The following is a 23,719-nucleotide window of genomic DNA, read 5'->3' as shown; positions in this document are numbered from 1 at the left end:
TGCAAAGCCAAGGGTACTGCTTCTGTCCCCAGAGGATATCAAGAGGGGTGTCCAAGGGCAGGTTGGCTACGAGAAGTGTAAGAGCCGTGAAGCACCTGAGGTACATCCAGCTCCAATAGGGATGGTCCATGCCCAGCTCTTCTAGCAGGCTCAAAAGCATGAGATGTGTCTGGATTTTGTCTGAGTAGATGTCTTTGGCTGCAGATGCCCAGCCCACCCATCAGACTGAAAACGTCTCCGTACAAGAACAGACAGGGGGTCCACTAGCTGAGGGCTGTTGTGCCATGTGAGCACAGCCGTGCTGTGGTACACTAACAGTGCATGCCTTTTCTTCCTGGCAGATGTGTCGGCGAGTGTACAAAGGCATTCCGCTCCAGGTACGAGGCCAGGTCTGGTCGCTCTTGCTGGATGTTGAGAAGATGAAGAAGGAGAATGAAGGAAAGTATGAGGTATGGGACCAACAAAGGAGCAAGTGGGGAGGGAGGTGCCTCAGCTGCTGTGGTGGGCCAGGGTGGGCATAGGACCCACTGAGAACATGGGAATCTGCATCTGTGATGGGCAGGGGGAGGTGGGAGATGCCCATGGGGAAGCTTTTGAGGATGGGTAGTGCGCAGCATGCTCTGATAGCTGAGCTGAATCCCTGCTGTGACCTGCGAAGAACTCTGAGGCTTAAACTTAGCAAGGGCTGAGAAAGGAGGATAAACTCCTTATCCATGTTTTTGTCAGGTCGGGGTGTGTTGCCCAGCTGCTTCCCCAGTGTGCTGCTCCCATGTGTGCTGTGCAGGCAGCTGGTGAAGGAGCTGTTGGTGTTACTGTATCTTTGGAAATGAGGACAGAAAGCTCAATGAAGGTGCTGGGTTTGGTTCCCCGAGCTGCCGGTCCGTGCAGTAGCCCAGAGCACTTGGAGCCAGTAGCCACTAGGTTTAGGTGCTCCAGACCTCTCTGTGGACTTCAAAATGTTACTCGTTGCATTGTGAGGTGTGCAGCAAGGACAGAAGCCTTGAACCAGCCTACAAAGGGTTGCCAGTCAAGAAAGCCAGTTACAGTGGGGTGAGGACAGGTGTAGAAAGCCTTTTGATTAGTTTTTAACTTAGATAAGCAGCTGGAAGTTGTTGGCAAGCATTGAAATGACTTGGATCGAAGCAGCTGGTGTATTCCTTTTATCTTCAGTCGTTATTATAGCAGTGCTATCTTGAAAGTCTCTATTAAAAATCAATTTCCATTCTTTCTTCTGCAGATAGGAGCAAGGTCCTACTTGCATTGCTTCCAACCAGAGCTCTTCATCCTGCAGGCTTTTCTGTGGATTCCTTGGTATCAAATAAGCAATTTCTGTGGTGTACATTGAACAGAAATTCAAGCAATGGTGCTTGCTGTATTTCTTCTGTTTTTCACATCAAACCTTAAGGCTGCTTTATGCTGCCTGGCTTCTTTTCCTACCTCGTTTCACAAATAGCTTGCAGTAATGTAGCTCAAACCAAGCAGGCTCCTTTGCAACAGGGGTGGCACACACTTTCCTTGCAGACCTCAGCTTGCCCTTAAGAGCCTGGACACGTTTCTCATAATGGTGACCAGAGCCATGGGTGAGCACTGGGGTGTTGCAGAGGCTGTTGCCTTTTGGAGGCAGAAATTCAAGTTCCACTTCCAGGAGGTGCAGGCGCTTCTAAAATCCCTGCCTATTACACAGGGTGAGGCTAATTCTTATTACAGCCAGTGAAGCATGGATGTTAATAGTGAAGTGCTGCCGGGATGGAGTCACATGAGGGGGCTCGGGGAACATGGGCTGGGATCACAGCAATAAGCAGGGATAATGAAGCTGCCTATAATAACATAGTTTCTTATCACGCTGGTGCTGTGCAGGCGGGGAAACAGTCCAAACAAATGAAAGTCACAAGGAGTTTATCTGCACTTCAGAGGAGAGTCTGCAATAAGAGGGAGCTTCAGGATTAATAGGCTTTGCTGTACTCAACCCCCCCTAAAAGCTCATCTTAATCCTCCTCCTCTTTGGTGCCACCTGCCGCTAGCAATTAGTTCTCTTGTTAATTAGCTCCAGAGGCACATCCTGGCAGAGGGGTTTTGCTTTCAGAAGGGACTGAGTCAGTCTCAGCCCCTTGACCTGCAGAGTCCGGCCCCATGGCTTGTTGTTGGGGCAAACTGTGGCACAAACACATCCCGTGTGCCTTGAGGATGATCTATTTGGAGAAGTCAGAAGGTGCCAAATTACAATTATTTACAGACATCTCTCTCAAAGCCTATACTCTTCTGGCAGGGAAAACTGGAGGGAAATGTGGGGAAATCTGAACTCAAGTGATGCAGTATGTGAGCCATTGTGTTACTTCAGGTAGGCTACGCATTGTGAAGGGCAGGGACAGGTGCTGGAAGTACAGTATTTAATGCAGGGAGATGATAGCATTTATCCGATCATCATTTCATTGTCACGTTTGCTACTTTGCCTTGTGTAGTGCAGGTGATAATTCAAAAGCAGCCCTGTGCTGTTTGTTGCTCCTCCATATAGTTGCTTTCATGACTTAAAATTCCTGAGGGAGCATTGGCTGTGCCTGGTCCCACTGTGCTGGATTGGTGCTGTGGGCTGGGCAGGGCTGCAGGGCATTGCTCAAATACCTCCTGAGCACTGACAGGCAGAGGGCATCACCTCCTCACTGAGTGCACTCTTGGTTCAGGTGGGCTTAGCTTTCAATTTCATCTGCTTTTGTTTTACGTGTGTTTTTTGGTTTTTTTTGCAGCGGACTTCTGTCCTTTCTGTGTAACACTGCCTGAAATGGTTAACTAGCATAGGGGAATGTGAGGATTAAGAGCTCAGTGCTGTTGGTGTACATACATCTCTTTGTTTGCTATGGGTGTGCATCATTCCTTAAGCACCAACAGAAGTCTGAAAGCTTTGTTACAGCCCAAAGAGAGTGCCAGGCTGGGTGCCATAGAGAAGCCTGTGTTGTGGATGTTGGGGCAATCAGGAGGCTGCACAACGGGGTGAGCCAGAGCTGCGCTGCCTCTGTGCTTGCAAGAGGTTTTGGGGCTGGTAAGATGTGCTGGGCCATGTCCCACTGTGCAGGCACACACGTGCTGCTGAGCTACAGCTGTTCTACCTCGGTGGGAGGGCGAGCTTGTGCTAGGTTTGGTCGCAGTTCCTCATTCCTTCACCTCCAGGTCACTGCTCACTGCTGGGGTCACTCCTCAGTGGCTCTGCATCTCACAGGCTGCCACTTCTACTGCGGGGAAACAGCTGCATATGATAGTGCAGGCTTAGATGATATCTGACCCCTTCCTCTTGTCTGCCACTCTCCCTTCCAGCAAATGAAACAACAAGCAAAGAGCTGGTCCTCGGAAATCAAACAGATAGATCTGGATGTTAACCGCACCTTCCGAAACCACATCATGTTTCGGGATCGCTATGGTGTGAAGTGAGTACCACTTGAAGGGCACGTGATGAGGCATGGGCCACGGGCATTGGGTTCAGCTGCTTGAGCATCTTTTTGGGCAGATCTACCGTGGACCACGCTCAGCCCCAGTTCTAGAGCCTGGCACATCAGTCTGTTGCGGTGCTTTGGCCCTGGAGGTGCTGGGCTTGCAAGTGCAGTGGGCATGGTTTGGGGTGACCAGGGTGGTGGGGAGTCCCTGTGGAGCGGGATGAAACATATGTGGCCTCTGTGATGGTCGGGTTTGAAGAGCTGCCCTCCATCCAGTGTGCATACCATATGCACTGCACCGTGTATCTATACAGTGAGGACTCCCTTAGCAGGGACAAGGGAGTTGCCTGCTAATGGAAAGGTGATATTGTTTCCCCTGGGATTAAAGCATTTGGTGCCTCACTGGCTTCCAGACTCTGGGAAAACCATCACCCCTTGCCAGACCTGACACACAGGTGTGCTGAGCTCAGTTTGTATGGGCGGCACATTCTAATGTCCTTTCTTTTTCTGCAGGCAGCAGGCACTGTTCCACGTCCTGTCAGCATATTCCGTTTACAACACAGTAAGTAGTAAGCTAGTCCAGTTACAGTGAAAGTACAGTGATACATGTATGTAAATCCAGCAGGTGTGTGTATCTCAGGCAGAGTCATGCCACCTGAAGTTGTAATGCTGATGTGCAAGAATTGCTGTGATGCTTGGGCGGAATAGGCCTAAATTGGCTGCCAAGTCCACTGCCTCCATTGTAGGAGGCACAGGTGACTTCGGGTAGCAGTCAAAGGAGCGACTGCTCACTGACCTATCTCACAGCTCTGACATCCTTAAATCTTGGGTAAACCTTCCGAAGGTGCAATTCAGCAGGTAGCACAAATTCAAAGGGCTTTTTAAAGGCCTGGCTCAGAGCTGGGCTCTTGTTTTAGTCTGGGTAAAAGAGGAAGGATGGTTTGTGTGCTGGTTTTAACCATCGTGTGGAGGTGCCTGGAGATCTTAAAGCCTTGCAGGTGGGATGGTGTAGACCATATGGCAGACACTGTAGGCATATGGGAACTGTAAACTAGAGAATAAACAGTAAATATCTGGAAATTGGGACAGAACTTAGAGGAGGATGGGAGATGCAGGCAAGCTGGGCTTGTCCTGACATCAGTGGGGCCTGGGATCCATGTGCTTCCATCTCCATGTCTTCCCCATGTGCCCCTTTTCACCAGTAGCAAGTGGTGAGAGTCTGATAGGGTTGCAGAGAGAGACACAGACAGCATGAAGCACGTGTGTCCCTTGGCTCTTGCAGGAGGTGAGCTACTGCCAGGGGATGAGTCAGATCGCAGCCATCCTGCTGATGTACTTGAACGAAGAAGATGCGTTTTGGGCACTGGCACAGCTGCTGACCAACCAGAAGCATGCGATGCATGGTAAGGATGGCTGGGATGTGGGCGGCAGCTCTTGCCGTGGGGCTTGCTGAGAGGAGGCTGTAGGCTTTTGTGTAATTTGGCCAGGAGGGACTTGTTTCTCCTTAGGTACGTGCTTAAAGTGAACATGGCTTAATTACATGGCAGTATAAAATGAGCATGGAGCTGAGCTCTGCTCCAGGCAGACAGGCTCAAGAGAAGGATGTAGTTTATCAGCACCAGCTCTATAGTTAACACAGTTTTATAGGTGATATCTCCCCTCCAAAGTGCCTTGCCCCTGGCAGTCAATTAACTCAAGCTTACAAGTTTTTAAGAAGTCTAACAGAAGTGCATCCAAGAGCACTGTACAACACTGGTTTTAATATACCATGAGCTACATGCCCTTAAGTTTCTATGAAGATGCAGTTCCACGATTTCAGTTCAACCACACTAAAGTTCCTTTTATCTTGTGGTTAGCAGTCGTTTGTGCACAGAGGGCAATTTCAGAAGCAGGCCACCAGCCCTGATGGTCTGACAACTGTGGATGGCTCTGAGTAGAAGGCTACACCCATCCTGATCTTGCTTTTATGCTCTCTGTTAAAGCAGTGCTTCATCTGTGACTCTATGGTTTTGGGGTGCAAAGCAGGCAGAAGCTTGTTATAGGTTTGCCAAGCGCATCTCCCTCCAGATAGCAGGCTTGTACTGTACCCATGCTGGCACATACGCACAGGGCATGAATGTCTACAACATGGGGCTGCCCCATGACCAGTCCCTCCAGATCCTATAATTTTTTCCCCTTGTCTTTTCTCACTTAGGTTTCTTTATTCCTGGGTTCCCAAAGCTGCAGAGATTTCAAGCTCACCACGAGCAGATTTTAAGCAAACTCTTTCCGAAGCTGAAGAAGCACATGGTATCTCTTTGTTATCAATCCTCCCACACTAAGTCACATTTAATGCCAAAGCAAGGAGCGTAATGCTCTGCCACATGTATGCACAACTGAACATAATTCTATCCCTATGCTTCAGCCAGACAAAGGGCAAACATTTAAGCTGTTTTTTCCATGTATCTTGCTGAGGGGAATGGCTAGCATTTGTTTGCTGGTTATCATTGCAGCAGGGACTGCTAAAATCTGAAGGCTGCACAGGTCAAGCAGCTGGCATGACATTCAGGGGCTGGAGGGGTGTCTGCAGGGCATGTCAACTGTGGTCGAAGGCTGTTTTGTAGCACCTGCTCCCTTTTTCCCCCCTTGCATTTGTGTTAGACATTCAGTATTCATTGGTCAGGCTGCTGAGAGCTTCTGGTTCTCCCAGGGGTTTGGTGGCACAGCTCCAGGAACAGCTGTCCGCTGAGACAGCTCCTGTTTCTTGCTGCCAGAGGGCCAGCCCCAAACCTGCCAGTGGAACAGAGTCAGAATGTGTTTTCACTTAATTATAGCCACTGGGGGTGAAAATGAGCAGCAGGTGGGTGGCATAAACTCAAATAACTCTGCTTAGGTAGAAGGTTTGGGAAGTGGAGTTAATGGGGGGGGGCAAAGAGTTATGAGCACTACTGGATAGACCCTGCAGGTGTGGGTTTGCTTGTGGGATGCTTGGGGTTCCTCATTTCTGTGTGCAAGAGGCCAGGATGGGAATCGCTATGGAAACTCTAATGTTAATCTCTATGGAGTACGTGGGTTTGGTTCCTGGGAGCTTTCTGTAAATCCCTGGAGTAGAGATTAACATAGGAAAGCTCTTAGGAATCGTTCCCTGAAGTTGTGGTGTGGCTGGAGCCTGACTGGCTGTAGATAAGCCCCACAGATTGCTGGAGCTGAAACGTGTGTCTGTGCTTACTGTCTCATCCTAGGACAAGGAGCAGATGACGACAGGGATTTACACCACCAAGTGGTTCCTGCAGTGCTTCATCGACCGGGTGAGCGCCCCGTGGGCTGTGTTCTGCTCTGCCACCCATGCATGCCAAATCTGTCTGGGTTTTCTGCTCGCTAATTGGGGAAGAAATAACATAATTCTAAAATTCTTTTAGTTATATGTAAGGTGAATATTACGCATACTCTCATGAGGCAGAAAATTCAAGCAGGGAGAAGCTAAGAAGCTAACTGCATGTCATTCATGGAGGGTGGCAAGCATCCTCCGACAGCCACAGGCATGGGGAGAACTGCTCCTCCTCCCTGATCTGCTGCAGCCGAGTGAGGGCAATTAACCTCACTTAGGCCCTGGAAACATGTATGGGGAAGAGCTCGAAGCACAAACCTGAACAAAATACACTACAGCAGTTGCACATAAATGAGTAGGCCGTGCACCGGAGACATGAAAGCATGAGATAATTACCTTGATGTGTCCAGGGCTGGGCCAAGCCAAGGCTGCCTTATTTTTTGGGCAGCCTTGTGCTTTCACATGTGAATAACAGATCGAGACCAGTTGATGTTTAGCACATCTGTGTCCACGGTCACAATTTTCTGCTCTCCTGCCTCCTGTAAAACAGAGACTGGCCTCTTGGGAGTGAGCTCAGATGTGTGCATGCGGAGCCTTGTTGTCACTACAAGCTGTACAAAATGCAGAATCCCCTTAGCAACAGCTGTGCAAGAGCTGCTGAGATCAGTTGCACCGAACTCTGGAGTGCAGATGTAGCATCCTAAAACCAAACTTTAACGTCACAGTAAGATCAGTATGAATTTCATTAGTGGTGATGTGCTGTAAATCTTGGCTGACGTCCCTGGGAGATGCTCTATCATTTTGAATACCAGTTCACTCCTGTTTGTCAGAATGGGTCCAAGTGTTGATCGGAACCTTTTGCCGAGGTCGAAAGGATGTCCATCAAAAGCTATTAGGTTTGTTAGCTTTAAGCCAGAGATTACACAATAAGGTTTTGTATTACGGATGCCTCACTGTGGTGTGTGTTTCAGTACAAGGGGACACAGTCACTTTGCTGACCTCTGTGCTGTCTGCCTGTAGCATCGCTATCTTGGTGCTAACAGGATGCTTTTGTTTATGTTGGGAACAGACGCCTTTCACCCTCACCTTGCGGCTGTGGGACATCTACATCCTGGAGGGAGAGCGGGTCCTGACGGCTATGGCTTACACCATTCTTAAGCTGCACAAAAGTAAGTGTTTTGTGTGGTGGGCAGGCAGTGAGCACAGCACGAGCTGCCACGTAGCCGCTAACCAAGGGATACGGTGCTGGGGTTGGCTTAGCCCAAGCCTGTGCTGCCATCCAAAGGCAGTGATTTGCTTCTGGCTGGAACAGCTTCTGCACTGCCGCTGCCTCCAGAAAGTTTTAATTCTGATGGCAGGCAGCAGTGTCAGCCTGGCTTTGAAATTTATTTGTGTACGGAGGAGCGTGTGGTGTGGGGCATGTCGATGCCCCATCCAGTCTCTGCCTGCATCCAGTTCCTGCTTGCGGGCTTGGGTGGAGGCGGCCATTGGGCTGTCTCATGGAGCTTTTTCTCCTCCTAGAGGTATTGAGGAGAACTTGCAGAAATGACCCTTAGATTGTGTGCTGTCCTTCATAGGTCCTCACCCTATCATCATCCGCCAGCCCCTACTGCTGAGCTGCTGCCTGGAGGAAGTGGGGGGGGGGTAAAGTGTAGCTGGCATAGGCAGCCCCTAGTCCTCAGCATTAAAAGGGCATCAGAACACCTGGCTCAATGGATTTCACTCTTCACCTTGACAAAACCAGAGCAATGCATCCAGTGCTTGTTCACTTTCCAAAACAGAGGTGTAGGGTTAGGTCGATCCCCTGCACTCACCCTGCTGCGTTCTCTGCCCTTCCCTAGAGCGCTTGCTGAAGATGACGCTGGAAGATCTGAGGGAATTTCTGCAGGAGAAAATTGCTGCATCGCTGCAGTATGAGGATGATGCTGTTATAGACCAGCTGCAGGTGTCCATGAGCGAGCTGCGCAAAATGAAGTTTGATCTTCCCCCACCTGGTGGGTAGAGCACCGGCAGTTCCCGTGTCCCTCACCCCATGTCCCCCTGTTCCCCTTTGATTACTTACGTATTTTTAATATATTTTCTTAATTTCTTGTTTTTGATTTTTCACTTATTGATGTCACCGCTACCCCTGCTTCCTCTCTGGTGCAGCCAAGCCTGATGAGTTCCCTCGCAAACCCCTGGGCCTGGAGCTCTCCCTCAACCCTCTGGCCATGAAGGCCAACGCAGCAGCCAATGGCCAGAATGGGCTGCTGGGTGAGCACCCCCCAGACAGGAGCACCACACAGCCCCCCAGCCACCAAGGGACGGCTGCCAGGACTCCCGATGTGCCAGGCAGCCAGGCCCATGAAGCAGCTGACAGCCATCTGCATCCTCCCCAGAGCGAGGGGCAGCCGACAGAGGACGTGGCACAGCAGCAGTCTCCAAAGCCAAGTGAGATACAGGCCTTCCCCACCAGCCTGGAGGATGCTGTGGGGAGTGGGGAGTCCACCCTGCACACTGGACCTGAAGTTGAGCATGAGGAGCATCGTGAGCCGCACCACAAGCCACCCAGCCCCGCTCCCTCCCCATGTGGTTCTGTGGGCTCCTTCCACCCTACATCGAACACTCCTCTGGACATATCAGCTGAGGAGGCCCAGCCGCTTGAGTGGCCTCCCAGCACGGACCACACACCGGATCCTAGTGCTTGTGGGCCACCTGAGGAACAACAGACATCCTCCATACATGGGGAGGAGGCCACAGCACTGCACAGGGACATCCCTGAGGACACAGATGAGACGCAACATGGAGTGATGTTGCTGAACGGAATGGACTCGAAGGTCTCACTGCCGAAGTCGGCATCCGCGGGTGAGCTCGGTGGCCTGCAGCAGGGCACAGAGATAGCACTTGAACGAGGCTTTGCTGCCCTAGGCTCACTTGCCCCAGGCAGGCCATCGGGCAGCAGCACGCCTGTCCTGTCAGAGAGCGTGGCACTGGCCAGGGGGAACAGCCTTCACACCGTGGTGAAAACCACCACCCGCCTGCACGTGGCCCATGTGACTGAGCAGGACTTTGCAAACAGAAGGCAAGTGGCACAGCCCTGGCCGGAGGCTGCCCGTCCCCTGGCTGCAACCTCCATGCTGCCTCCTGCCACGTCGGACACGGGGGTGGTCCAGCAAGGCACCCAGAAACCGCTGAATGCACTGAAAGCACCGCGCCCCCCCCTGAGCCCCAAACCAAAACTTCCCCCACAGGTTTCCAAATCTCTGTCAGAGAACAGCTTCATCCAAGGCTCTCTTCCCCCTGCACGGCTGCCCAAGTCAGTGACATTTTAATGGGGTGTGGGACTGAGCAGGGATTGGAGCTGGGGGCCAGTGTGGCATAAGCCCCACGATGCCCTCCATAGGGTTGTGCCTGCCTGCGGTGTCCCATGGAGCTGTGCTTTGGTACGAGAGCCAGGGCTGCGGAGCCTGGAGCCACCAGCAGCCTCCGCTTTGGTTTGCATCCATGGTTTCCTTTCTGTGGACAAAAGTGCTTGCATTTGGGTTCGTTTGGGGAGAGCAGCAGGGCTGGTTAATATGTGCGCTTTGCTGCCTGCTCCTGGCAACATGGAGCCCCAGGGCTCAGGGTGGGTGCAGAGATGGACACAAGGCAGTGGAGTCCAAAATACTTAGCAAGAGTTTCTTCCTCTGTAGCAATAGGCCTTTATTTCTTTTTCCAGACTTGCAGGAAGCAGCAGCCCTTTAGATGAGGCTGGGGTGTGCCAGCAGGCAGGCACCACTGCCCAGCAGTCTATGCAAGCCCCTTTCTCCTGGTGGTCCCTTTCTGTGCTCCTGGCTGCATTCCCAGAGGGGAGGTATTAGCAGCTGCTGGTGGTGAGCTCTGGCTGTGACCCCAGCAGAGAACCCTCCATGTTCTTCAAGTGATGAGGATGGTGGTTAAAGTTGAGCCTGGGTGTTGCAGGTCCAGGACAGCAAGCAGGCTTGCTGCCTCTAACTGAAGGGGAGAACTGGCTGCTGCCCTGGTGAACCTGAGGGCACCATTTAGCTGCAGTAGTGCAAGCCCCTGCCCACGCACCTTGTCTCTGCCCACGAGCTGCTGGAGGTGTGGTGGTGTCTCGTTGTGGTGCCCAGGCTGAAGCCTGCTTCTGCCTGAACAAGTAAAATGTCAGGGTGGAGATACCATAGAAGTTAGGGGCACACTGTCCCCAACTTTTCTTTGTCCTGGTCTAACCCAGCCAGAAATCAGCAACCGAGAAAGGAAACCTAGGTACAGAGGTTTGCAAGTTGATGCCCTAAAGCATTGCCAGAGGAGAGATGCCCCTGCATCTAGGTGCACTGGAGAGCCCTGGGGGCCTATCCCTTCCCTGGGACGCATGGGATCTAAGCCAGTCTCTGCTTGCAGCACCTCTTTTCCAGGCAGCACTGTGACCCCAGGGTGTCACCACCTGGCTGGAGGTGCACAAGGAGCCAGGGCAGCTCACTGCACTGAAAGAACCGGACCAAACTCATGTGCCCAGCACATGGCAGCTCCTGGCTAAGGGATTTCGGTAAGGAGGAGCAACGGGAGCAGTAGGAAATGCCAGATGTGTGGTCTGTGACTCTGCTTTGTGGCAGAGGGGATGGGGATGTCACCTTTTGGACAGTGGGTGGGACCGTAGCCCATCCCTCCAATGGCAGACTCCTCCAATGGCCAAAGCTCCTCTAAAATGTAATGGAGACTTTTGAAACCTGGTTTTCATCTCTCAGGCTGCTGCGCCATAGCAAAGCCTACCTAGAGACTAGGAGAAAACATCCACTCAATCCCTTTGGGTATTTACCAGGTTGTGTATGTGAACGTTGGCAGTAGAGCCGTGGAAGGAAAGTGCTGCTTCTTTTGCAGCCCTGCTCTGCTCCAGAGTCTGTTCCCTGTCCATCTCTGCAGTGCAGGGCTGACCCCACAGCTAGTCTGCCAGGGGCATGTGGTGCTGTTGGTGAAGCACTTAGAAGTGCCATACGGGTGCTCAGTAGTTGTGTTTTAAAACACCATGGGTTGTTGTTGAGGCAAAAGTGCCGCGGTTGGTTTAATTGGTTCGTTCATCAGTAACCGTGCAGTTGTGAAAGCTGTTAGTGTGCTACGATCCCTGGGCAGTGTATCAGGACAGGCAGCAGTTGCCTTCCATAGCAGCCATACCCTGCTTGGAAGGGGGTCTGTAGCACCGCAGGGGCTGCTGAGAGCCAGCAGCATGCACTGCTCTGGGTGCTGCCTCCCTTCCAGCTGCTCTTGCTCCAGTGCATGTCCCAGGGCCCATAGCAAACCCAGTGCGACCATGAGCAAACTCAGGAAGGAGCTCCCAGCTCCTGGCCCTGCCAAGCTGCCCTGTTGTGGGCTGTGCTGGTCCCTTGGCCCAGTGCATGGTGCAGATGCAGTGTGGGCAGCAGCAGAGCTGTAGGGCCCAGCGCCAGGGACAGGCCTCGCTCTCTGTCCTCACACCACAGCTCTGCAGGGCCCAACGCTGGAGGCCGCAGCTCGGCCGTGCACTTTGACAGCCCTGCTACCATTGGCTTCTGTTTTTATTTGCTATTCTTGTTTACAGCGTGGAACGCTTCCTCCATGACTCTTTCTAATGTATTATAATTAATACTTTAAAAATATATATCTGTCTGTGGTCATTTGGTTTTGTTGTTGTTGTTGTAAGGAAGTTTGGTGGAAAAAAAAGGTCACTGGTTCCTTTTAGCTGTGATCCGAACAGGCTGTGCATAGTGTTCAGTGCTGTTTGACATGGTGGTAGTGGTGAAAGGTTAGTGTTAAGCTGGGCCCCCCCCAAGCTTCCCTGCGGCAGCCGTGCTAGGGGCAGGAGGAAGCACCGAGCTACTCTTAGGTGAACGTGCAGATGGAAAATCACTCCAGTTCTGGGGCTGGGCCTGGTGCTTCCCTGACGTGTGCAGAAGCCTGAGCTTCTGTGTGTGCAAATGGTGGAGACGTTTGGCTGAAGCAGCAGTAGTCCTGGTTGGGACTGAGCTGCCTCCCAGCTGATCCTGGCCCTGTGCCTCCCTCATGAGGTAGCAGCCAGGGTGCTGAGTGGGGCCCAGCAGCAGGACAAGAACCTGCTCCTCTCTGCTCGCTGTGCTCACATCCCAGCACAGCCCTTCTGCAGTGCTCTGCACTGGCTCTGTTGCAGTGGGGAGCCCAGGGCTGACACTGATTTCCCTACCTGAAGCCCTCAAAGGGCCATGCTGGACAGAATGGGTGCACCCCAACGCAGCATCCGCTGAGTCAGGGCTGATTCATGCTGACGCCATTCACTGGTGCCTCTCATCACTAACAGCATCCTGCAGGAACTGCGTGTGGGCAGCACCTCTCCCACACCCCACCCTCCGTGTCCTTCCTGCAAGCTGCAGGGTGTTGCAGCTGGGCAACAGAGAAAGTGGCCCTTTGGTATCAAGCGCTGTGATTACACCGAGCGCTGGCTCCTCCACTGCAAACCCAAAGCTACACCAGCAAGAGGGGGCCAAGAATAGGTCAGTGCCATGCAGCACTTCAGGAGCAGCACAGGAAGTTTGATGGCTCAGTGGCTTTTCTCAGAAGGGCAGGGCTTTCCCCGGGATCATGCTGGGCTTGAGCCATGTGGCAGGCAGAGCTTTGTTCTTCTCTGCACCAGTTCACTCAGTGTTGCTGATAAAGAGACCCAGAAACTGCATAGTGGCATCCCTGGTCCCTGCATGCCATGCATGCACTGGATTGTACCTTCCTGCCCACAGCAGAGTGGTGGCACTGCCCTGGTGCTGGTACCAGTACCAGAGGTGCACCTCTTGCCAGCATCTTCTGGCTCACGCGTTCACCCAGGAGTCAAGCGGTGTCTTGCTTGTCCCACTGCATTCACAGACATACAATCACAGAAACATGGAGCTATAGGATGGTTTGAGTTGAAGGAACCTTAAAGACTGTACGGTTCCCATGTCAGCTCCTGCAAACTCAGCTCAACCCAGGCAATGTCAGAACCTTCAGCAAACACCAGGAACGCCTCTATTTTGAAGTTGCCATCTCTTGTTGGCTTAGGAGAGTGCTTCTGTTGCAGCTGTCACAGACTAAAAAAGGCACAAGACTTGTTCCAGCGCTCCGTCAGCATCTCTAAGAGCTTGTAAGCAATTACGTCAGTTGACTCAGCTGTGATCTCTCTGAACTCTCATCTCTCTCTAATAGCGTGTGAGATTCTTGAGTGATGTAGGAGAGAAAAGGTTAGCTGTCCATTCTGAGAGAGCTGAACCTGAGCAGACCAAAGCAGAACAGAGCTACAGCTTCAAAGGAGGCCCTCTTCCAGCACGGGAGATGTGACCTCAGCAGGTAATTGGCATGATGCTGCCTGAAGCTTTCTTGGTCACAGTGTTTATACTTTCCCAAGGTGCACATCACAGCACCAGGTGTAGTCAAGCCTTGCCATAGCCAGCTAAAGAGATTGTGGCAGCCAAATGTGAGCAGGTGTGCCCAACTATAGCAAAATGAACTCTTTGAGGACTTAAGACAGCTTCTGGGCACACAAGGAGCAGCTCTTCAGAAAACAGTGCATGTTCCACTCACCTAAACTCATGCCACAGCATCAGAACAGAGAGGGGCAGCAAAATCCTTGCCATAAGGGAAACTGAGTTACTGGAATATCTCAAAACCACATCTTATGGTCCAGAATGTACATTCAGTACCTATGGGGAGATTCCTACATCAGCTTCAACTATAGTAATTCCTTCTCCAGATCTACATTTGCTTTAATGGAACTGTAACCTTGATATCACTTTCAGACTCAAGAAATTCAGCTACCAAATGGACAGTACTCAACTCGTACTCAGTATACAAACTTGTGAGTACTAACAACTGTTACAGCTGCTCTGCCTGTCACGACCAGCAAGATGCTCTCCTGCACTCAGACCACGAGCACCAAGTCCAAAGCAACAGCTCCAACTGAGAGAAGCAGCAGGGCCTGATTTTGCCTACCTTAATCTTTCTGCCATGCTGAAAAGCTGCCGTGCTTGCCCTGAGACTGGCCTTCCCCAGCTTAAAGCCAATGTCCTGGAACAAAGACGTGCTACTGCACTAAGCATCAATCTCACAACGCGTGATTTGAGAGGAAGGGCTGCTGTGTCAAGCTTTTAGCACCTCCATTTGATCCCAACCTGTTATCTCCCAACTTTCAGCATGGGATTTTGTTTTGCAACTAGAAGACACCTGAGCAAACTCAGGTAACAAGTGTGTTGTTCAGACCCAGAGCCTTTCTGAGCAAGAAAACTTGACCCTAAGGGGTACAGAAATCTCTCTGAAAGGGAGGTGCTCATGCTGTGGCTCCTTGCTCCCAGCCAAACTGCTGGAGGATTTTGTGTTCTGGCCGCTACTGCTCTAGCATATCCCTTGCAACTGTGGCTTGTGTGCAAGAACCTGCTGACATGGCACTTTGCAGCAACAAGTCTGGAAAGCAAGCTCTTAGCACAAGTCAGTTCTTGCCCAGGCCGAAAGCAAAGAGTGATGCCAAGCAGCATTAGCATTAGCCCTGTACAGCATGGCAGAGCAGGCTGCTTACAGGGATGCTGCTGGTGGCCCATGGCTCCATACTGCAGCACAGAAGGGTTCCTGTACCCATTTTGCTACATGAGGGATGTGACTCATGCTCTGTCCCTGCTGCTTCCAGCCTCTGCCTCCTTCACCACTTACACCTCTTCAGGTCTCAGCTAGTCCATGCAGAATGGTTCTCTACCACCTGGATCGCCTCCCTCCTTTGGTGCTCTCGCTGGGGTCTGCTACTGCAGACACAAGTCCCATCAGCCTGCACAGAAGCATGGCCTTTACTGGAGAAGTGCCACCAGCCCCTTGCACAGATGTGCTCACGATGGCCAATAGCAGGCATGCCCACAAGGAGGCCCATGCACCAACCTCCAAGGGACAGACAGGGTTGGTGACCCATTATATCCTACTGACAGCCAGGGGCAGCCGAAGGTGTTTATACTAAGCAGGTGTTAGTGTCAGCCAGGTGCTGCAGGGAAGCAGAAGGGTGAATTCTGCCTCCAGAGCACATGAGCACTTTGGACCTGGTGCCAGAAAGACAGCTGCCTGCTGCAAGGCAAGGCTGAAAGCAGCCAAGCAAAGTGCCTTGGCCAACCACTGCTGCCTTTTCCAAACTCCGCACTACCATACAAAGCTGGGAAGAGCAAGAAGCCATCCTCTGCTCCTACCCTGCTTGAAGTGCTGCTCAGGGCAAAACCCAGGAAGCACCCAACTGGCACCAGTTCTAAACACAGCTCTCAGCTCCTCCCTGGTGCTTCAAGGCATAGCATCTGAGCTCATAACAATCCCACACAGTCTGGGGCGAAGGCAAAGTGCCCGGGGCACCGCTGAGGACAAGCTCAGGCTGGTTGCACTCTGCTACCCAACCAAAACTTGGGGGCCAGCAGTGGGTTTCGGTGCTAATTAAGCAAACGTGTTGACAACAACAGTGTGCAGCAGAACTCCTTACCTAAAAGGACAAATCCCTGCGTGTGAAAGTAAGCGAGGCCTCGTGCGATCACAACTGCTGCCTTTGGCACCCTGCAGCCCATTGGCTGCCAACCTGGAGGGCACAACACCCACCTCCGTTTCCTCTCTGACTGTTCATTGGCACTGCCTGGGGATACCTGCACAAGATTCTTCCCACAGAGGCCAAAAGATGACCTTTAACCACCTCAGGACCTCTTCAAATAACACTCGGCTCCAGGAAACAACATGTGGGCTCACAGCTACTTCACAGAGCTTTGCCTTGCACCCACGTTGAAATCACTGACCCAGCTATTGCCTTTATGGTCTGCAGCGCATTGGTGGTTCACCCAGAGATGTAACCCAAGCATCTCCCCTCCCGCTTTCCTGTCCCCTGTGATCCTCCCAGAGCCACCATTGGCAGCGAGCTCTGGACACAGCCATCAAAACGGTTTGTCGAGACCATCAAATAATAATTTACTGTGATTCAATCTGTGGCTTTGTACAGTTGCCGGGGTGGGAGGAGGCCAAAGGAGGAGGAGAGGATGGGGAAAGAACCAAAAGTCGTCTGCTGCTGGCCTGGGTGAAGTGCGAGATAGTCCTTGGAGGGGCTGGCACTCCTCCCGTCCTCTTCTTCCTCTCTCCCTCCCCCTCTGCTCCTCCCCTGAATCCACTTGTTTCTTCCTTCACATCACCTCTTTCCTTGTGCTCTGCACAGCGGACACCTCTCCAAGTCAGGGTCCAGTCAGGGTCCAGTCAGCTGAAACAAGAGGGAGAAGACCTGTTAGCACCCACTGGCTCTCAGAAACCACTTGTCACCACTGCCAACCCTCACGCTTTGGGACAAGCCTGTAGTTGCTGTCTGCTTTCTAGTTTCTGGCATTGCCTGTTTTGTGGAGTCACCTTCTGGGGCTGCACTGCCCTAAGAAAAGGACTGTACATTGCTGGATGGCAGGAGCCCCAGCAGCAAAATGCACGCCTTCTGGTCTCAAACCTGCCCACATGGGGGAATTTACATCTCTTCTTTTGCCAACCCGCTTTATTAGCAGAGAACAAGCCCCTCCTTCCCATGGCCAGCCCCTGTTGAAGAGGATGCTGGTGCTGGCCACCCTCGTGGTGACGGGGACCGGCTCCTGGCAGTCTCTGCACGGGGGCTCAGCCCAGCCCGTGTCCCCACATGCTGTCAGCTGTGAGCCAGAGCAGGAAATGAGCCCCACGCTCACATCCCCATCCGGAGGAAACGCCACAGAACATCTGGATGTCCTGAACATCTGGAAGCCTCCCTCTGCAGCGATAAGCATGCTAGGCACAGCGCAGCCCCACGGCCCCCGGCTGGCCGGCCTGGGGGAGCATAGGGGTGGAGTGCTCAGCCCATAGGAAGCGAACGCTGCCAGTGCCGCTTGTTTTGAGAACTCTGCTACGCTCGTGGCCTTTTGCCTCCAAAAGCAGTGAAGGCAAAACAGCTGCCCACCTCCTCGCTCAGTGGGATGCTCGCAGTCTGTGGAACACAGGCTGTCACTTTAGGACTCCAGCAGTTGCGTGAAGGAACAAAGAGCCAGACGGGATTATTTGAGATACTCCCCAAATGACATCACCTCAAGGGCAATGGCTGTGCAGGTTTTTTTCACAGTCCCTGGCTCTAGGGCACAGCCCTCAGGTGTCCCTTATACATCACTCCGGTGCACTCAGCCCTGACTGCCCATCTCCTCCTTTCCAAAGGAGTGACTGTGCAGACAGATGTACCCTCAATATGGAAGCCAACCACACAGGCATTCTGGCTGAGGGACACCCAGCCCAAGGTAATCAAAAGCAGCTCTCCCCTCCCATGACTTGGAATACATACATCATTAAAAAAAAACACCTAACAGACAAGGAAGGAAAAGAATAGGCAAGTGAATGCAGGCAATCTGCACAACACTTTTTGGCTCCAACCCGCACAGTTTACAAAAGCAAAACAGCCCCCTGATGTCTAATTCTCAACATTGCATCAGTTTCAAATATCCCAGGGGATATATCTGACAGGAAGACTCTTCTATTGAACAGAGGGCTTTCACAGTCACACGTATCTGCTTTGGAGCTGTAGGACAGCACAGTTGACGCAGTAGGAGGCAATGTGCTCACAGTTCGTCCTCTGAGCTGCTCTAAGGCCAGGCTGGTGCACGTGGTGAGCTGCACACCTGGAGCACCAGCATCACTCCTCTGCAGCATGGGAAGGAGCTTCCCCAGGGACGGCATGACAAAACATGCATTTCTTTCAGTGTTCTGCAGGAGTTTGTTCCGCTGAACGAGGGGAAAAAATAATAATAATGAAAAAAAAAAAATCCCTTCCTCCCACACATTTCCTCAGGAAAGTGGGAAAACCTGCCTTACCTTCTGCTTTGACACAAGATGCTATTTCAGTCCCCATTTTAATTAAGAAATTACCATCGCCGAAGTTGTTTCTGAGGCATGTTTGCAGACGAGCACCCCCACCCTGCTTTCCATACAGCCCATCTCCTGCTCCCAGAACTCACCACAGTCACGATATCACACATTTACAGTTCATGCAGCCAGGGCCACTCTCGTCTGGTGGGTTCAGCTTGCGCAGTTTATGCTGACGGATCTCCCGCACTAAGGTATAGAAGGCATCTTCAACGCCCTGCAAGAAATACACAGTGCTTTGCTCCAAGCAGGGCAGGGCAGTGGGGAGAAGCAATGGCTGTGCCCATCCATGAGGAGCCCCAGAGCTGCCTCCAGGCAGCACGGACCAACAGCAGCCTGGGGCTGGGCTGGGGATCGTGCCACGTGGATTTATCTCCCAGAGCCATAACTGAACTCGGACCATCAATCACAGCCTGCATTCAAGGCAAGGCTGCAGCCAGCTCGGAGCTGGGCTTTCTGGCAGCTTCATTCCCAGCATCCTGACAGTGGTAAATCAGTGCCCGTGCTGGCTTGCTCTAATTCATGTTCCCTTCCCAGCTTGCTGCCATGCCAAAGCTGTCAGAGAGACTTACAGCACGCTGGGTAATGAGCAGCTGGAGCGCTGCTTGTCTGGCAGCCCAGCACACAGTCAGCATGGCACTCCCGCCTCTGTCCATCAGGGAGGCCATGGCTCATCAATCTCCCCCCCATCCTGGGGCTGGGCAACATTCTCCACTCCCAGGCCCTAAGGCCTTCATGTCTCTCCTCCTACCTGTCTGGTTTTGGCCGACGTTTCTATGTAGGGGATCCCGTAACTCCGAGCCAGGTCCTGCGCTTGCCGGGTCTCCACTGTCCGTGCTGGCAGGTCACATTTATTTCCCACCAGCACCATGGGAACATCATCTGAGTCTTTCACCCTCTTGATCTGCTCCCTGTCAGAGGAGATGCCAAAGTGAGGGGAGGAAGGGCACCAGCACAGAGGAAAGGTCACTTCTTCCCCAGGAGCTGCTGTGCTACAACACGCCTGGTGCAGGGCTTCCAGAAGCACGTGTGCAACCACAGCTCGTAAGCAAGTGAACTCCAAAATAGCTCGGGCACCTTTGGAAAAGAAAACTAAACATACTTCTGCCCTTTAAATGCAGCTGTTTGCTATATTCAGCTTGCAGTTATGGCAGTCTGCATGAAGGCAGCCTCCTAGCATCGCCCAAGCCAAACAAAGCAGAACGCTTCAGCAGCTACCTGTGCACTACGAACATTTGAGACCAAGTGAGCCCCCAAGTGTGTGAAAGTCACCAGGATAACACCTGCAAGCAGGGTCTGCTGAGCTGACAGAGCAGCGTTTGGCAGCTGCAGCCTTTCCTGCAGATGCACAGATGCTATTTGCTTCATTTCAGCTTAGTTCAGTTCACTCAAAGTTGAGAAACCAACTGGGAACCGAAGAAGTAGTAACGGTTCTCCATTCCAACCTGATTTGGAAGGAGGTGGGAGAGGATGAGATCTATTGCTTCTATAATCTTAAGGCCATTACGACCGCAAACAACACACTCTGTTCCCCCATGGCAGATAATAACTTCCTTTGTTTAATACATCACTTAACTTGGGACACAAAACAGCTTTTTTTGCTTATGTAACCAAAACAATTAGTGGGGTTTTATTTAACCAATCCACACACACACACAAACTGTGTGTTTAAGATTCTGCTTTCGACATTTTACTTCAAATTTCCATCCCAAAGCAGCTGGACATGCGGCACAGAGTCAAAAACACCCCAGCAACAAAAAGAACATCCCACGATCATCTTGTTTTAATACAGTAGGACACAGAAATGAGGTCTGAATATATGTTGGCTATGCCATAAAGCCACTTAGATGTTCGATGTAACATCCTGACCGGCAGACCCCGGCACTAAATTTAGTGCACGGTGCTACACTTAGTTGAAAAGAGATACCTCCTAATGGCTCCGTACCAGGCAGAGTGAGTTGTTCTCTGGGGAAAATTATTCTAAAAGTGCAAATGCAAAGAGCACATGTGGAACGAGATTAAAGCTGGTGATTTACATCATGATTAAAACCGGGGCTTGAAATCGAGCCATCTTCTTGAGTGATTCACAGGCACCAGCCCCAGCACAAGGCAGTGGGATGAATGCTACCAAATCCCTCAGGTGCTTCAGGAAAATCCCATCCTTTGTCCTACAGTTCAGCTCGAACAAGCCAAATTAGTCCAACGCACGCAGTTACCGTGCCAAACACGCCTGTCAGCTCTGAGTAAGGCAGGGCTGTGTCTGTGCTGGGAGCTGCAGGATGCCTTGAGAACTGTGATCGCTGCTGCCCATCAGCCTCCAGATGAGATCCCTGTTCCCCACCTCCAGCAGCGGGCAGGGCTGGCTCAGGTGGCAGGGAAGCAGGCACTGGCGGAAGCTGCGGTGAGTCATTTCCTACACTGCTCCCAGCCCCTCGGGCTGGCTCCAGGCACGTGTCAAGGCAGGACTGGAATAGCGGGGGCTGCTGCAATCAGGACTAGGCTGGGCAGGGCTCAGGGTGATCGGTGGGGTGAAATGAGATGCCACATGCCAGTGGAGTCTCTGGCAAGTTTTACTGATGGGGCACGCAGTCCCTCAGAAGGCAGGGAAGCATTAGCCCAGAGACATGTTTTCATATAGCTCTTCAGAGCAGGCAGGTTGATGCCTGCAAGCCACCCCATGCATCCTTTGCAGAGCAGAAGTTGCTGAGATCAATTTCAGTAGCAAAGCAATTCCATTAATTAGAGAGGGAAGGGAGGGGGTCGTAAAGGATCATCTCTCCCTTTAGTCACCATAAACACTTAAACATTACATTACCGAGTCCCCGGGGGCCACAAGCAATCCCTTTGGATGGGTTTTATTGGAGTCACTGACATCAGCCGTCTGCAGGGCCTGTTCCCTGGGGGGCAGCTGCTCACACTAATTGTCTGTGTGGGCAGCATTGATCGAAGAGGGAAGGCAGGGGGGGAGCAGCAGAGATGCTCACCTGTACTGGTGGATGTCCTCAAAGGACTTGGTGTTGTTAATGGCAAAGACGCACAGGAATCCTTCCCCTGTTCTCATGTACTGGTCTCGCATGGCACTGTATTCCTCTTGCCCCGCAGTATCCAGGATGTCCAGCAAACAGGTCTCTCCATCGATGACGACTTGCTTTCTGTAGGAATCCTGCCAAGGGACAGAGAGAGAGAAGGTCAGCCAGAAGGCCTGATGGAGGCTGATCCTGCTACATGCCAGCAGTGCTGCTGGGTGCTGGGAAGGCTTTCGGCACTTGGTCTGACAGCTCTGGGCACTGCATCCCATTCTGAGGGGCTGGAAGAAGGCACACACGAAGGGAGGCTGCTGGCAACCATCAGAGTGATCTGTGGGGCCAGCAGGTGCTTAAGACCACCTGGCATTGCAGCATCCCTGACATGGGATGTGACAGATGCAGTGACAATCTTATCAGATGAGTTTTGCCCCTAACAAGTAGCCCTGAAGATGACAACAGACATGGCAGAAGTCACTAACAGACTGGCAGCAGTGCGGGAAGGGAGCACAGATTCTGCCCTTTGTTCATTGCCACACAAACAGCAGCCTCCGGGACTCATTAAAGCCTTTCTCCTCCTTGCAGAAAGCACCCTGAGATCAGCCAAGACAGGATCTGCTCCACTTCGACCTTCTCAGCAGTCCATTACCCCATCCTTTGCCACCGCGCTTCTATCTACACAGGAAGCCCTAGCAGCTCTGGGATTGGGCAGCTCGCCACGCAATCCTTATTATGCTGTCTGTAATTAAGTGATCTCACCACCACCATTTGCAGACACCTCCCCGGTGCAGGGCAGTGCTGCAGAGGGCAGACCGTGCGTGTCTGCTATGCACATCCTCCACTACTCCCTCCCCTCCCTACACTCCAGCTCGCATCCAGAGGACGAGTGTCTCAGCACACATGTTCACATGTAATTGCCAAGTCCCTGCTTATGGGAGGTCTCACAGCCAGACAGCACACGTAGAGAAGTGACCCCACACTGTCCTGAGGATGCTGGCACCTCACTCCCCCTGCTGGGCTCGAGATCTCACAGATCCTTTTCCAGCAGATTAATTTGAATGGGCACAGTGTTAAAATGTGAGCCAGAGACAGCAGGTGTTGGGACAGGACACTGGGGCTGCCCATGGGAGTAGGGGACAGCCAGGACATCAGCACCGCACCATGATGGCAGGAGGCCATGCAGGCATATATCCAGCATCCCCAGGTGGAACCAGAGGTGGAACCTTCCCACCTCTCCCACTACAGCCTCTCCCCAGAACCCAGCACTAATGGCTCCCAGGGCTCTTCTGCCCACGGCCACTTGGCACAGCAAAAGAGCCACCAAAACAGAGGTCCCACCCCAGGAGATGGGTGTGTAGCTCTGGCTAAGCAGAAGCTGCACAGGAAGGCAGAGCCGGTCACATCCCAGCCGCCTCTGGTGGGGGGGGGGGGGTCCAGGTCTGCAAATCTGCAGCAGGAAGAGGCAGGAGGTACACCAAAATGGGACAGAATGGGCTGACACTACTATAGGTGAAGAACACAGGAGGGGAGAGGAGAGAGGAAGGAGGCAGCTGGCTCCTTAAGCAAGGTGCGACACTGAGACTCAGGAGCCTTAAAATAAACTCCAGGCTCCGCTATGGACTCTCTAGGTGACCTTGCCAAATGACGTAATAGCAAGTGCCTTTAAGTGCTTTTCTCCTTCCCATCTGTAGGATAATAAGACCACTTCAGCCTTTCTACCGAGACTTGCCTCTCTTGTTTATTTAAGTGGTGAGCTCTTCAGGGTGGGGACTACACATACAACACTTACCAGAATAGATTTCTGACCCCAGCGGGGACCTTTTAGGCATTATGATAATAATAACAACTGCAGTAACCACAGCTGTATTTATACACATCTGGTAGAGACTGCTCCAGGACTGCAGGCAGGGAGGTTATTGTCTGAGAGGCGTGACAGAGCTGCGAGTTGCATCCCCAGGGGAACCTACTCCTCACACAGAGCAGTGCAGGAGCGGCCAGGAGCCATACTGAGAGCACAGCACCATGCAGATCTCTCCCAGAACAAGGGATAAGTCACGCAGCGGGTAATTAGCATCACTCCAGCAGCGATGGAACAGCAA

At 52.2% G+C, this 23,719-nt stretch overlaps 2 protein-coding genes across 5 annotated transcripts in view; one reads left to right on the top strand and one right to left on the bottom strand.

The window, feature by feature from the left end:
• Positions 1-12,356, top strand: part of LOC140252624 (USP6 N-terminal-like protein) — a 64,381-nt gene extending 52,025 nt beyond the window's left edge. For all 3 annotated transcript variants that reach the window (XM_072337526.1, XM_072337528.1, XM_072337529.1), the window contains 9 exons: positions 342-449; positions 3,307-3,416; positions 3,936-3,984; positions 4,705-4,825; positions 5,617-5,711; positions 6,644-6,709; positions 7,799-7,898; positions 8,571-8,723; positions 8,878-12,356. In XM_072337526.1, the coding sequence (XP_072193627.1) occupies positions 342-449; positions 3,307-3,416; positions 3,936-3,984; positions 4,705-4,825; positions 5,617-5,711; positions 6,644-6,709; positions 7,799-7,898; positions 8,571-8,723; positions 8,878-10,040 (1,965 nt within the window). In that variant the 3' untranslated portion in view covers positions 10,041-12,356. The remainder of the gene's footprint in view (positions 1-341; positions 450-3,306; positions 3,417-3,935; positions 3,985-4,704; positions 4,826-5,616; positions 5,712-6,643; positions 6,710-7,798; positions 7,899-8,570; positions 8,724-8,877) is intronic.
• Positions 12,357-16,618: 4,262 nt separating this feature from the next.
• HRAS (HRas proto-oncogene, GTPase) overlaps positions 16,619-23,719 on the bottom strand; it is a 32,922-nt gene continuing 25,821 nt past the window's right edge. Inside the window, exons 3-6 of one of the 2 annotated variants that reach the window (XM_072337537.1) lie at positions 21,582-21,760; positions 19,349-19,508; positions 18,690-18,814; positions 16,619-16,936 (exon numbers count right to left, since the gene is read on the bottom strand). In XM_072337537.1, the coding sequence (XP_072193638.1) occupies positions 18,695-18,814; positions 19,349-19,508; positions 21,582-21,760 (459 nt within the window). In that variant the 3' untranslated portion in view covers positions 16,619-16,936; positions 18,690-18,694. The remainder of the gene's footprint in view (positions 16,937-18,689; positions 18,815-19,348; positions 19,509-21,581; positions 21,761-23,719) is intronic. The other variant, XM_072337536.1, reaches the window with a different exon arrangement.

Source organism: Excalfactoria chinensis, chromosome 5 (assembly GCF_039878825.1).
Source record: "Excalfactoria chinensis isolate bCotChi1 chromosome 5, bCotChi1.hap2, whole genome shotgun sequence".
In the NCBI taxonomy this organism is placed as follows: Eukaryota; Metazoa; Chordata; class Aves; order Galliformes; family Phasianidae; genus Excalfactoria; species Excalfactoria chinensis.
The sequence above is the reverse complement of the archived record's forward strand: the minus strand, read 5'-3'. Positions and strand labels throughout refer to the sequence as shown.